The sequence below is a fragment of the Vollenhovia emeryi genome, unplaced genomic scaffold, assembly GCF_000949405.1.
Source record: "Vollenhovia emeryi isolate VEMERY1.0 unplaced genomic scaffold, V.emery_V1.0 DF939235.1, whole genome shotgun sequence".
Lineage (NCBI taxonomy): Eukaryota > Metazoa > Arthropoda > Insecta > Hymenoptera > Formicidae > Vollenhovia > Vollenhovia emeryi.
Genome location: NW_011967131.1, coordinates 248,054 through 263,860, shown reverse-complemented (window position 1 = coordinate 263,860; position 15,807 = coordinate 248,054). Strand labels below are relative to the sequence as shown.

The following is a 15,807-nucleotide window of genomic DNA, read 5'->3' as shown; positions in this document are numbered from 1 at the left end:
CCCACCCTGCCGCGTTCGCGTCTTCGCACGTATATAAAGTCAAGTCACACCGGTATGTCCGTACAATTACGTCAGATTACGAATAATACGTGTTAGGTGAGCATTTATCGTGTCATTCTGCTTGAAGCAGTCGTGGCTAGTCGCGGCACGGCTCCTTCAACTCCTTCGTCGCTTTGAAGCTGGACGTGATTACGCAGTAAATTAACTTTCGGGTCTGCACCGTCCAACATGTGGGCCAGTGTATTTCATAATGAAAAAACGAAATAATTGCATCGATGAAAATTTATTTGTGACGTTCTCCTGAGAAGGGCCAATCAACTTTTTGCGGGCAGATACGCTTCAAGAAGATACGCTCAAGACAGTTCAAAATATACGTATTAAAGGACATAATTTACTGTACCGATTAACGTTAAATCAAGTTGTTCGTGAAGGATTTTAGCCAAGGAAAGCGAGTTCGTAGAGAAGTTTAAAAAGTCAATCCTTTTGTGTTCACACCGATCACCCGTACTATTTGAGACAGCATGAGGGTAAACACATTTCAATTTTAAGAGAAAATTCTCTCCGTGTAAGAATGCTGTTCCAATCAATTAAAGAAATATACAACAAATAACAAGTTCGAAATTGTGCATTATTGTTTGCTTCTCTTGTCTAAAACCCTTAATAAATAACTGATCTGATTAACGTTAATCGATACAAGATATTTTTTGAAATTTCTTCAGTGAGATGCATTTGCCCGAAAAAATTGTTTGCCATGATTTATGAAGGAAGTTGTAATGATGAACCCTATTTGAAAAGATCACAGGTGTTTTGAAGTTCATTCCTCACCGATCGCGTCTGATCAAAATGCAAATGTCTCATTTACACGTCACGCCACGTTCGATTTTTCATTGTTGTGTGACATTGTATTTTCATAACGTGAAAGCATTAGGAATCTGATACCGTTTCCGTGTCTGATCCTTGAAGAGTCAAATCCGCAAATTTCGATGTGTTATTGAAGAGTGGACGTGCCTGCAGACACTCCATTAGAAAACGCAACGTGTCGAGCTTCCCGCGATCTCTCGCGACGGATATCGCGATGCAAAATTTATTATGTAACTTATTGGTGATATTCACTTATGCTGTTAACACGAATGTACCTTTACATGTACCCTTACATGCAATTCTTTCAAGATCGCTCGCGCACAACCTGTATAAGTTTCCCGTTGTTCGATCGCGTTTAATCGGACCCCAACTAACATAACATCAAAATTATAATTTTCAACTCAACAATGTTGTACATGACATGGCTACATTGAGTGAAAAAATTGTTTTTTTTATTGATATTATGTAACTGTATGTTGCAGTCATGAAGCTCGCGGTGGTTTGCCTGTTCGCTCTCATTTCTGTCGTCTACGTTTACGCAGACAACGAGAGTGGATACACGACTAAATTTGACAACATAGATCTAGATCAAATTCTTAGAAATGACCGATTGTTGAAGCGATATGTCGATTGCGTGCTGGACAAGCCCAATGTTCGGTGTCCCGCTGAAGCCATTGAACTGAAGAGTGAGTATTGGACACACAACTTCTATTCGCTATTATAAATGCAGCCCCGGTAAACAATTTTTCATGCAGTCAGTATGGATAAATATATAGAATTATGTAAAAATATACATCAAATATGTTCACACATATTTTTACATTGTATATTTCTATATAATTTTTTGTAATTCTACACTGTATAATTTTATAGATTTGTACACGTTTTTATATGAACAATTTTTTAATGGGAAAAATATGTATATATATAATTGTGCACTATTGTACAGGTTATATATAATTATAAATGAGTAATTTTTCCTTTTCAAAAATGTTTCATATAAAAGCATATATAAATCTATAAAATAATACAGAACTGTGTAGAATTGTATAGAAATATACAATGTAAAAATATGTAGACATATTTGATGTATAATAACGAAAGAATGTCAATCGCCAATAGTTAATTAACGATAAAAAGAATCGTTAGACGACTTTAGGCTGGCAGATGGTTTATTTCTTTAAATCCGACGTTTCGACCATACGGGTTGTGCTCCTTTTCAAGGAATTCAACAATAATATTACGTCATTGATAATAAACTGAACAACACAGGAGGTTTGACATCCATATCTGGGTATCACTTGGATAATTATGTTAGAAGGCACGTTCATCCGATGTGGACTACTGTGGTCGTTACATCGGACGGACGTGCCTTCTCACATAGTTCTCCGAGTATAATCTTACATAATACTAGAGAAAAGTCTCCTATTATGAGATAGGATTCTAATATGGGATTAGCGGAGTTTCTACTTCCATAGAAAGAAGTCAAAAGATGTACTTGTATGGAACCGTCTTTGAATTATCGAAAAGGAATTCTTTTGAGTTTATTTTGAACAAATTATGCTAATTTATAAACAATTTCAAAACGTGAATGCTTTTTGAGCCCATAACGATCACCTGTACTAGTTGGGAAGATTTCAAACGAGTTGTTCAAACGAGAATTAAGTTGGACTATTCGTGTCTGATAATCTGCGTGCGTAGCATTGATTTCAACGTTAATTATACTTAATTGAAGATCTCATAATTATTTATCCTCATTAAGACACCGGAAGAATGTAAATATATTGAAATAAAAAACTTGTTTCTAGAAATAGCTTTAAAGACATATTTCTCAGAGAACTTGTGTAACTTGTGATGTAAGATACGCAAAAACTTTACTTGCAAACTGTGGGAATTTTGTTGTTGAAATCAGTTTGAAAAATAAAGAGTTTCTCTAGAAGAAGTGGTTAATCACTTACTAAATTACGCTAATAAATATTCAGTTTGTTAAGAGGAACACCTCTTATCATATGTTAACATCTTTGACGAATTGTACCAAAGGACGAGTCATTATTGAGACGTTATCGAGACAAAATATCGGTATCTGATTGTATTTAACATCGTTAAACGAATAATTATTATATAATTGCAGAATACATAAACGATGCTCTAGAAACCGAATGTGAGAAATGTTCGGATCGCCAGAGACAGGGCGTCAGAAAGGTGATAAAATTCCTAGTGCTAAATAAGCCAGACACATGGAACGACCTGAAGGCGAAATACGATCCGGAAGGAACTTACGTGAAGAAGTATGAGGACATGGCCAAGCAGGAAGGCGTTCAGGTCTAATCAGGAATTGACGTGGATAGAATATTATACGCTGCAAAACTATTATAACACAACGTTAATTGTCTTATCGGCCTTCTATCTAGTTGCGATTCTGACGATTAGAATTTATAGATATGCAAATAAAATGTTGTGCATAATATACATGCATTATGATACATTCCGTATTTCTCATCGCGTTTATCCTCATTGTTCGGTAGTGCACGGAATCGTCTGATATTTTTCTCATTTGAATCCTAATCACCTATTTTAGTACTCGGAAAAGATCTTAACGCGAAGATAAATGGCTATCATTGAACGAGATATTTTAATTTGTGACGTGACAAAAAACTTTTTTCGACTAATGTAAATCATTATATAAACTAGTAATAAAATTTAAGGAAACGTCCCCAGTGAGAAATGATTCGTCGAAACGATGTCGGATCAACATCGACATTGACTTCGATTCGGCATCAATTTGACGGTGCCGATGTCGATTCGACATCGTTTCGACATCGATCGTCATTTCTAGCTGGGTCACGATACGATAAGAAGTTTTTTCTGTAGTTTACACTCTAATTAAATTAAAGATATATAAGCACGACATCTTGCGTTTAACTCACATTGCCTATTCAAATTTCTAGATTTATTCACGAGAGCCTTTTTAAGATAGTTACGATAAGATATACTTTCTACTTAAGAGATAAGAAATACTTTCTACAGTTCTTGGAGTGAAAATAGAAGCATGGAGCGAAGTATCCGCTTGGAATAGATATTCTCTCACTCCATGGTTCTATTTTCACTTCAAAAACTTCAGAGAGCACATAATAAGGAAATCGAGTGACTTTTCACTGTGTTTGATGCACGAAGTAGAATTTGAAAGTAATGTAAAAAATATGCATACATTTAAAATTGAATGTGGAACTGGATTCCATTTTGGGACCGACATTTTTTATGTAGATTATGTAATCCAATTATAAATTGATCAATAAATATCGGTACGTGTACATACACAGATAACGTTTCTATAATGCGTTGTACTGTTATGAAACGTTGATATTATCAAATTAATTAAATTTATATTGCGTATTTTTTACGTATACTTTACAAAAAAACATTATTTACACAAGCACGGAAAATTCTCATTAGTACTCATCAAGCTTGTAGGTTTCTTTTGGAAACATCCAGCAGATAATCATAAAATTCTCAACTTGTGCTGGTTTTTTCCCTCACGTGGCTGCGTGAAGTAAAAGGTACATTATACAAATTTGATTGATTTGATAGTGTCGGTATTTATCACGTCATAAACACCAATATAATAGGCTGCATATCAAATGAGACATGTACGAGCTCCATCGCATCTACAAATCTCCTTTTACTTTGTTACGAGTGTGTCAAACTCGTCCGTGTCATCGTCCGTCTCGCCGATGTCCGCGCAAGCATAGCAAATTCTGCCGATGTCGTCCCAACACTCGGAACAATGAACGAAGGGACACCCGGGTGTCGTGCATCTGTGGAACTGCGAACCTCTCCTCGGCTCCACTTCGCCACAGACGAGGCACTTTTGACGTGCCCAGGCAAAGATCGTCAACCAACCGCAAAGCGCCGGCCAGCGCAGCCTCAGAGCAACCCAAGGATCCAAGTCGTACTCCAGTCGACGAGTCCTGACCAGAGTCCTGATCCTGGCTCGCATAAACCTTGATGTCGGAATCAACATCAAGGTCGACTTGTATTCACAAGGATTTGAATCGATCCAATTCGAGTTTTATTTCATAAGCATGGTTCGAGCACCATTCACAAGATCCGCTACTTTATCCGGATTTGACGAGGTGCGAACGTAATCGCGAGATATTTAATCCCGTTTCTACCTGGCGTGTCCGAGTCTGCGCCTGAGGCTCTCGTTGTAGAGGTACAGCACACGCCTCTTCTCGCGTTTTCTGTAGAAAAACGAGCAGATGACGCGTCGCAGTCGCTGGGTGTAAGCGGTGGTGAGCAGCAACAGCCAAATGGCTAGATAGATCAAGTAGATCTTGAGGATTATGTAATTCGGTACTCTGCTGGCCCTCGGTAAACAGGCGCTGTTGGACACCACGGTCTTAACTCGCCTCTTCACGTTGAATCCGTGGATGACGCTTCGTATCAGAGAAGCTATCACTCCGATACCACGAACCTCCAAGGTCATGTCGTGATGACCCGCCTGGGAAAAGTACAAGTTACAGTTCAAGATCAGAAAGAATAAACAAGTTATATAATGCGTTAGGAAAAACTGCTTTGGTTTTATCTTTTTGCGTATGTTATCTAGTTGTTTCTTATTTAAAATTCTCTTAGCTTTTACCATAGCTACGCTGTTTCTTTAGATCAAAAGCGAAAAACCATAGATTTCTCTTTTTTTCTTGCATTATACATATATTTAGATGTGTTAATCAAAATGGGCCTCTTTATAAAATTTGCGAATCAAAAATGGCGAATTAAAAACTTGGGACGTGAGTTGTTAAGTTGAGTTGCATGTTTCAACATTTCCTTTCGAAAGAGAATCTTGGGTTTAAAAGGATCCCTTAGCCATCTTTTTTACCAACACAGTCAAGTATAGTTTGTAGGGTAAACTCGAGTCTGGCGGCCATAGGTTTTTAATACAAAAAAAAGGTGTGTGACACATCACCTTAAATTAATATTCAAATCTAACCGGAGGTAACAAGGTTCGCTGAGTCGCTTCATGAATCTCGAACCTGTGTATATTCCATGTGGGAGTGTCTTCTGACCAAATCGAGCGCCTCGAAGAAGAGCCTGTCCAGCAATATAAACGTTGTCACGCTGATCATCTCAAGGATCAACTTCACCGTTTGGCCGGTCAGATTCACCCGCTCGACTTCGCCCGGTCGCAGACTGTATGGATCTACAAACTTCGATCTCTCGATCTTTTTCAGTGGCAGTAGGGTCAGACTACCGCGAGCCTTTCGTCTCGCGTCGATCTTGCGGAAGTACGAAGTAACACATACGTTGTCATGCTCGATCTCGGACAGATATTTCTCGTGATACGTTTGAGCACTTACGATGATTCTCAAGAAGACGAAGGACAGACATCTAGATAGTTATTGTATATATAAATTGATTGCAATGCATAATGACACATGCAAACGGTGTGGCGCCAGCAAAAATTGCTGCTAAAAGCCCGTTCGTAAATAAAAGGGAAAAAATGAGAAATGAAATGAAATAAAATAAAATATAATAAAAATGACGTATCATATTATACGTGAGAGCAGAGATAATAAAGAATCACGATATGAAATAATACTTCGTAACACTCGCAACGCAATGCAATACGGAACAAGAATGAGATTTGTTGTGACATCTCATGTGGGCAAAAGAATTGTTCAAAATCTATTTTGTATGTTATAACGATGGATTTTAGATCAACGAAACAAGCCGAAGTTTTCTTATGCACAAACAAATAGCAAAAAAAAAGAAAATAATATATTTAAGACAATACTACGCTTTGTTAAGTCGTGCGAAATTGTTTCGCACAATTTTCTTCATTTTTACTCTAGGAAGCGCGACGATTCATCCTTAAAATCATTTACATTCTTGCTGCACCTTTTGATAATCATCATCACCGACTCAAAGACTCTTCTGCGTGAGTTGAATTCGTGCATCACAGCCTGGGCAGCGTCCGTGGCGTCATGAAGGTCGAGGATCACCGGCATCTTTCTCACTCTGTACTGAAGTTTCGCGTCCTTGAGACTCTTGCTAAACGCATCCCTGGCTCCTTCATGAAGAGGAGATGATATCTCGCAAGAACGTCGTGGGGAAGTTCAATGTGCTCATTCTTAAATTTTTATCGAATCACCGAGTGATATTCACTTTTTAAAGCGACGTAACCCTCGCCGATACCGGCGTCCACTTTTCCTTCGGGATCGCAGATATTGGAACCGCCGAGAGCCTGCACCAAGTTGCACACGAAGGTGAGTTTCATTGGCCAACATAACAGCCAGGCCGCGAAAATTGTCACTGTGTCGTAACACTTGTCGTAAGCGTCACCAAACATATCCCTGGAAAAAAAATGCCTTTGTAAAACTTGGGCGCGAAGCACCCGAATATCACAGTAGTCGTTATGAACTCCAAAAGGACTTACTTTTTAAAATTCTTTATGAATTAACGCAATTGAAGATAAATTGCGAATTTTTATACGCGGAGAGAATTTTCTCTTAAAATTTATTCTAAAAATCATGCAATCGTGGGGTGACATAGCATTTCGTAGAATTGTATGAGTTTTTCGAAATTTTACCATACATTTTACTAGTAAAATGCAAAGGCTCCAAAATTTAAAAAAAAACGATGAAGGGTAGGAAAGGCTAGTGCGAGCCATAGAAAAGATTGAGTCGTAGTGTTAATCCGTCATAAATAACATTTCATATTGAAAATTAAAAATTACAAACATTTCGATCCCTTTCGAATCATCTTCAGTGTGAATAAAATCTCGTAATAGAAGAGAACAAAAAATCTAGACAGAAGTCATTGCGTCTTACGAGACAGTCACCGTTGAATCTCCCTCTCTCACATTTAAGAGTCTCGTAGCACCTGTATTATTTGTAAGGATGTAACAAAAGCGAAAGATGTGATGGTGACCATCCTTATGAAACTCGGTTAGCAGTTTCTTAAAATAGACGACTCAGGAAGACGAAGAAACATTGACTGTCCCTACTAGTAAAATGTATGGTAAAATTTAAAAAAACTCTCAAAGTTCTTCAAAATGCCATGTTGTCCCGCGATTACAAGATTTTCAGGGTAAATTTTAAAAGGAGATTCTTTTTGTGTAGAATATTAAAATAATTCTTTTTGAAAAGGGAAGCTCAATATTGCTGACATAAAAATAAATTCTTCGTGCACTTTTAAGAATGTTTTTATAACAGAGATGGAATAAAAAAAGAATTCATTCCATAATTCGGGATCTGAGAAAGAATTCTTTTTGGACTCTCTGTGCTATCAGGGGCAGTGATATTTTTGCGACAGCTAATTATCATTGCGAGAAACGAAGAAGTTATTACATGCAGGTGAACAGAATTAATTTCATATTCGATATTCTTCCCGAAAATTATGACAGTGTCTACGGTTTCATTTATCTTCTCGCAAAAGAATCGTCGTCTCTGGCGACGCCAATCGTGCCGTTGGTACCAATGTACCGTTCGCCGGATCTGCATGGAAATAAATTTCTGAAAGTCTATTCGCGAAAGACGAGAAACGTGCCTGAATTATTCGCGGACTATCGAAGTTCGTCGTATGTTATTTAGATGAAGTCCGTGTTAAATATCCTACCTGCACCGTTCGGCACCGTGGCTAAGCTGCTCTTCGCAGCGCGCCTCGATCTTCCTCTTGTACTTCGCCTCGTAAACATCCGCCTCGGACCTCGCGTTCGCGATCTCGTTCTCATGTTTCTCTTCGATCTCGTCGCTCCTCCTCGTATCGTCCTGGAGCTCATCCAAATAGTCGTTCTCCTCTTTCAGCCTCCTCATCTCCTCTTCGCCCTCGATTTCCTCGACTATCGGACTCATCAAATCTCTCACCGAAGATAAAGTATCCTTCAGCTCGTTCGCATCCGCTTTCATGGCGAGCACCGCCTGCATTAGATACTTCGGTTAGATCGCTGATTTTCTGCGCTAATTGTAAGTCTTGTCGCATAAATAACTATTCTTCTTCAGAAATTCGGTGATCATTGCATTATTATTCTATAATGAACAGAGATATTGTACCTGCTGGAATGGCTTGAACATGAGATCGAAGCGTGTTTGGGTCAGGTTGTACGTCAACTGTGTCGTGCAAGCGAAAGTCCTCACCACTTCTTTACCGTTGTACGTCAGATTGAATATCGGCCCCGCTATTACATATCCCAGAATGAGAGCCCTCAGAACGTTGTGTCCGGATCGGCCGAGGAAGGTCGGTATTGTCAAAAGACAGATGCACCTCATCTATTCGAAACGACAGCCCAGTGAGAATACTAATGTCGAATCGACGTCAATGGGGTCGAAACCGCGTCCCAACCGTCAGTTTGTGAAATTATTAAAATTATTCGACGCCAGTGATTGATTAACCAATGTAGAAAATTGCTTGACGACCCATGGCTGGCAAATTCTAATTAAAGAAATTCATTGCGAAAAATATTACTTCAGCCAGGGTTTTTCGCAATGAATTTCTTTAATTAGAATTTGCCAGCCATGGGTCGCCAAGCAATTTTCTACATTGATAAATGAATGGCCTTTCGAAAATATAAAATTTATAATCATATACTATTGTACAAGCTTGAAAGTGTAACATGGATATTTGCGTGTGAAATATTTTAACTAAGAAAATGACTGTCACTTTTAACATTTAGTCATATTAATAACTTTTCCTCAATGTGAGAACGACTAGATTTATTGCTTAATGTTAGACATCTTACGATATTTTCCTCCGATCGAATAAATACGTCACTTTTCCGCTAATCGAATAAACACGTCACTTTGTTTCACAGTTCACGTATAAACTGTTTATAATTATAGTTACCTTTTTTCATTATCATTGGAAATCGCGTCGAATTGCATACATTAACTCGAGAAATATTTGTAATCCGATATAATAAGAATCGAATTGTGCGGACAAAGCAACGTGCGTGACGTGACTATACATAATGCACGTTACGGCGCAGTTAAATTCACAGAAATACGGCATGTTTCGATTTGTAAAATATTTAGCAAGGCAAATGCGTCGTTTCGATCCCGCTCCATAATCAACAATTTCAACCAAGCCAAATCTACAATGTATTCTCTGCATCTGGAAACATTCTATTTTATATAAACAAATCAAAACGCTTGAAAGAATTTGTCGACGGTGCACGATTGTATAATGTACGATGTGATAAACTCGTACACATTTCCCTATTATGAGGTGAGCTCCTAATACGAGATAGCGGAGTTTCTGCTAAATTAATATTAGGCACCATCCTGTTGAACCAGTTGGTTCCGCCATGAATTTGTTGCCCTTCGAGTGAAATCTGTTTCATGGAAAATTGATTGTTAGATCGTGTAATCGTTGCGAAAAGAGATTTGTGATTGAATTTGGACGTTGAAAACCTGCTATCTCATATTGGAAACCTATCTCATAATAAAAGACTTTCCTCTATTTATTGACCATAAAATAGAATATACAAATTTGAAGAAATAAAGGACTAAGAGCCGTGACAGGGTGTTAGTGTCTAAATATTTCATATTTTAAATTTATTGCGAAAAAGGCTCTTAGTCCTTTATTCCTTAAAATTTGTGTTTGTCACATTTGAGCCACACGAATTTTATTAATTTATAAAATAGAATGTTTCCAGCCGCAAAGAGCACATTGTGGATTAGGCTTACAATTAAATGTAAAATAATACAAGAGGGTATATAGTGAAAGGTAATGAGCTGAAGTGAGCGAAGTAGAAGAAAAGAGATTACCTGTATCGATGATGCGCATCCTATCGATAGCATCGCGACAAGGATGGCTCCTAGAGAGATGCTGGTATACGTGTCAAATTGTAGATTGACGATTATGCCCTCGTACAACACGACAGCTGCGACAAATCCGAAGAGAAATCCGATGAAGGCCCTCGCTTTCCGATGGGTGCCGATCGGATCGTAGCAGATGTGAAATAGGGTCGGACATTTTTTCAGATAATATTTCAGGAAATCCCTCCGCGCTCCCTCGATCAGACGGCCGCAGCGATTAATCCTCTCCAAGCCGGGCATCGTTTTCTCCTTTTGCGAAATCAAAAGTCCACGGCTGATAAGCTACTTTGTCGCGGATTATGAAACGCGAAACTTTCGGGTTGATCTCTGAAGTCAGACGAATGTCCAGCCGTCGGACGCAATCGATTTTCCCTTGGATGCGAATTTTCGAAGAGAGGGCTTCGCAGTTGGCTAGAATACAACTGTATAAAATTCCTCGATTAATCGAAATATCGCGAATTTTCGCCGAAATACTTGAGGCGCGCAAATAAATTGCCGCTTGGAAATAAGATTGTAAAAAATTAAATATGCATCTCGAAAACGCGGGGAATTATCGTACGTTTGGGAAATTTATTGTAAATTCATTCACGTGACACCGTCATTATGTGCTCCTCAAAAGTACGCCGTCGAGATTACAGTAGCAATTACACGAGGAGATTTCCGCGAATCAATTTTGTCCGCGATAGAGGACGATATTGCATTACAATTGCCGATAATTTATACAAGGCCAAAATGCCTCGAGCGAGGAATTTAAATTTACGAATTAGAGGAATTTTGCGGGAATGGATAACGAGAGTCGATGATGATATAATCGGCCCTTACGCGAGCCGTCTAAAACTCGAGGTCACGCACACGTAACACGTCGTCTACGGAATACGAAAAAAGAATTGGAACGCGAGAATTCTCTTCACGTATGGCACATAAATTCCTTGATTGTTATCTGCTTTATCTCTACCTGCACGTTTTTGTGCTCGACACAAGTACTTACAATCGTTATACCATATAAGATAAATCTTCTACACTCATCGTATCGTCAAACGTGTAAGAAATTTTATCTAACACAATTATTCTCACTCTACTTTTCTTGCACTCGTTCTCGCAGAAAATTATTATTTTAAATATCTATTTTGTTGAGATAGTTTATTAAACGTCTTTTTAAGTTTCGAGGCGATTATTAAAGAAAAGATAAACTTTTTATCTACAAAGTAATAATTATGTATATAATAATATACGCATATAAGTAATATTATTTTCTTACAGCAATTAAATAATCTATACAATAATCTGATGAATAGTATTAGGTAACTCTACAATAAAAATAATTGATAAAAAAAACTTCTATCTACGATAGAAGATTTCTAAAAATGCTTCGGAGAGAAATATCTATTGCACCGACACAGGAAGTGGCTTCTTCATCGCGCGTATTTTTCTCGATAAATTATGGCAAGGACACACGAGGACGATTTCGTGCGACTAACGAACCGTGTCTAGGCCCCTTATAAGACATCCGAAGTAATGAGCTCCATCAGCAGTGAATCGGAAACAACGCATCCACTCTTGTCCAGTACGATGAGACACCTAGTCGTCGCCCTTGTCACCGTGTGTGCCCTTTCGTCCTCCTCATCCGTTCTCGCCGAGGAGGCGTACACTACGAAATTCGACAATGTCGACGTGGACGCGATAATAAACAACGAGAGGCTGTTAAACGGATACGTGGGTTGCCTGCTCGAACGGAACCCCTGCACCCCGGACGCGGGGGAACTCAAAAGTAAGTGTTGCACGTCGAAGCGTTCTCCAAAAGACTCTTTAATTCTTTAGCTCTATAAGTAGCTCCGGTAATTCAACGTGTATACTCCGAGACTTGGACCGCGTCTTCTCAGCGAGAGCAAGTACAACTTTGAGATTTCGACGTACCCTCTTTTAAGGCCTGCGTCCACGATGCTAGAACTTGGTCCAAGTCTAGTTTCGAGAAACCGTACTAGTACTTGTATCAATTTTAGGCCAATATTCTCATTACATTGGTAAATATTGGCCAGTGCACTTCCAATATAAATGTAATATTGTATAATTATTATCGCGCAATATTTACATTTATTCCATGGCCAATATTGGCTTTACGTTGGACAATATCGGTCAATGCATTTCTAATAATACAGTCAACATTGGGCCAACGTTTCGCCAATGCACTGTGCTACTAGGGAAGTTTTTCAATCCTTGTTTTAAAGAATTCACATTTATAAAACTGTAGTATTCTAGCTTTTTTGCTACGTTCTTCAGTCATTAACTAATCAGGCTAGTGCGTCACGATATACACGTGCGTTAATAATTGGCGATTCGCCCCCTACAGAGAATCTGCCGGACGCGTTGGAGCACGATTGCGCCGGATGTAGCGAGGCGCAGAAAAACGCGGCCGACAGGATCTCTCATCATCTGATCGACAATAAGCCGGACGACTGGAAATTGTTGGAAGACAAATTCGACCCTACCGGGGCGTACCGACGGCGCTACCTGGAGAACAAGTCCAAGGAAGGGGGCCAACTCGACTAAAGGTCGTTCTGCGCGCCGTAAGGACCGTAATGCCGACCTCTAATGGCGACCTCGGCTCTATCCTCCGGATTTGATTGCTCACCTTGTAATCCTTGTCACACGCGGCGGTGTTTTACTTTACGTAACGATTACGTAACGGAAAACCCTGTTGCATTCCATCTTCTTTCGGAGCATGGAAGTTTCCATGTATGTACACACATTGAGACGGGATATTTAAAAAAAAATCCAACAAAAACAAAACGTCTGAGTTTTACGCTGCATTTTCGCACTAACGCGTCATGCCGTAGATTTGATTTAATCCTCCGGTTAGAGGCGTACGTGCCTGGACATTTAAATGTGCACTTACTGCACTGATTTATCAGACTTACTGACTTTTAAAGACGAATATTTTATTCAACGAAACCAGCTAATATCCTTGAACAGACGAGCCGTTTTTCACAACAGGTTTTTCTGCAACGACTTACGTTTAGATTGGCAAATAACAAGTAATAAAAATTTATCAGCAATGTATATAAAAGAGACTTACCAGAATGTATTTTAATATCGAGAATACAAGGGCAAGGATTCATTCCAGTCGTTCACGAAAATGATTTGACTAAAAGTGACGTAGTAATTAGAATATTAGAATAATAATGTTTTATTACGCACATAAGGGGAAGTAACGTACGAAAAAGCACAGAGAGAGGAGAGAGAGAGAGAAGCGTTGAAAAGGATTCATTGCAAATAACCATAATTCTGCACGTAGAAATTTACTAGGTGAAACAATCTCGATACAATTATGCATAACGATGAAGAAACAATTACCTCTAACTCTATGTTGAAATATCTACAGCAATAAATTGACAAGGAAGATAAAAAACAGCGAGCGTTATGCACAAACCTCTACTTTTGCAACGACCTGGTCGATAGCTTCAACGTACTATAATTTGCCTTTAAATTAATTTGTACTCTTTTTAATTACAAAAATTATATTGTACAATATCATTCCTCGTCGTTATACAAAAAATATATATGTATACATCATATATCTTGTTATTTTAATTGCTCTTTTGATTTCTTCACCTATTTTTTCTTATATGAATTTCGTTTAAGTTTATATGCTGCTATTCTATAACATTTACTGTAAACATTGTGATGAAATAAACACAAGCTGCATCCAATATCAAGTAATATATTTGTTATGTTATTCGAAATATACCGCGAGTATGTCTGTAATTAAAAATCTCAGAAGATATTTTTCTGCTTATCTAGCGACTTCTCGGTAAAATAGTATTTTCATTGTATGGACATGAATAAATATACAGATTTATATAAAAATGTACATCAAGTATGTCCATACACATTTTTCCATTGTATATTTCCATAATTTTCTACAGTTCTACACAGTTCTGTATAATTTTATAGATTTGTATAGGCTTTTATATAAAATTTTTTTATAGTGACAAATTGCTTATTTATAATTCTATATACAATGTGTACAATTGTGTACAATTGTACAAAGTTATATATAATTATGAATGAGCAATTTTTCCCTTCAAAAACTTGTTCGTATAAAAGCATGCAGGGAGAGATTTTTCTTTTAAAATTTACCTTGAAAATTATGTAATCGTGGGACAACATGGCATTTCGAAGAACTTTATGAGAATGTTTTGACCATACATTTTACTAGTAATTATACTTATTAAATTGTTAGTACACATTTTACTAGTAAAATGTATGGTAAATTTTCAAAAAACTCATAAAGTTCTTCGAAATGCCACGTTGTCCCACAATTACATGATTTTCAGTGTATAAATATATAAAATTATACCGAACTGTGTAGAATTATACATATAGAATATACAATGTAAAAATATGTGTGGACATATTTGATGTATAATTTTATACATATAATACTACATGTAGCAGAAAGTCCCCGTAATATGAGATATACTTCTAATACGAGATAGCGGAGTTTCTGCTAACAATAGGCATCATCTGTTGGTTCCGCCACGAATTTATTGCCTTTGGAGTGAAATCTGTTTAGTGGAAAATTGATTTATAGCTCGTGTAATCATTACAATAAAAGATTTGTGATTGAATTCGGACGTTGAAAACCTACTATCTCATATTAGAATTCTATCTCGTGTATTATATGCATGAAAAATTTTTTAACGGGTTCCCTTCTTTACCGATGACTGTATGATGAGTACTCGTGTCTGTCGGTAGATTTCGCTTTGTGATTGTTTGTGATATTGCATTTTAGCCGATGCCAAATCGCGCTTTGCATCCAGGTTACAAATAATTGTAAGTATTAACTAAATGATGAGAAAGAGTTATTTACTGTCTCATATTTGACGCGATATACGCGAATATAGTGTTTAACTTCCGCGGGTTTGAACCGCGTAAATTTTTATCTGATTCCAACCTTTCAAGAACATATGTATTTCACAGGCCTCTCTTTTCATAAGTATTTCTTTTCTCATTTTGATGACTTTTCTTATCCACGCTTCTTCCTCTTTGACCTTAAAATTGTTACTCGGTCTTGTATATATAACAAGCCTTCACGATTGCGACACAAACGTCGTACTGTCAACTTTGCTACGAC

The 15,807-nt window shown here is 37.8% G+C and overlaps 2 protein-coding genes across 2 annotated transcripts; one reads left to right on the top strand and one right to left on the bottom strand.

Annotated features, from left to right (window-relative positions):
• Window positions 1–14,380, top strand: LOC105560242 (ejaculatory bulb-specific protein 3-like). The gene is made up of 5 exons (XM_012009175.1): window positions 1–96; window positions 1,344–1,547; window positions 2,993–3,183; window positions 12,312–12,441; window positions 13,021–14,380. The coding sequence occupies exons 2-5, from the start codon at window positions 1,346–1,348 to the stop codon at window positions 13,218–13,220; spliced, it is 723 nt and encodes a 240-aa protein (XP_011864565.1). The 5' UTR covers window positions 1–96; window positions 1,344–1,345; the 3' UTR covers window positions 13,221–14,380.
• LOC105560241 (DC-STAMP domain-containing protein 1-like) lies at window positions 3,188–11,200 on the bottom strand. Its single transcript, XM_012009174.1, has 8 exons — window positions 10,623–11,200; window positions 8,910–9,125; window positions 8,476–8,777; window positions 7,024–7,211; window positions 6,757–6,928; window positions 5,892–6,246; window positions 5,034–5,362; window positions 3,188–4,862 (listed from the first exon to the last, which is right to left on the bottom strand). The coding sequence occupies exons 1-8, from the start codon at window positions 10,911–10,913 to the stop codon at window positions 4,541–4,543; spliced, it is 2,175 nt and encodes a 724-aa protein (XP_011864564.1). The 5' UTR covers window positions 10,914–11,200; the 3' UTR covers window positions 3,188–4,540.
• Window positions 14,381–15,807: the final 1,427 nt, after the last annotated feature.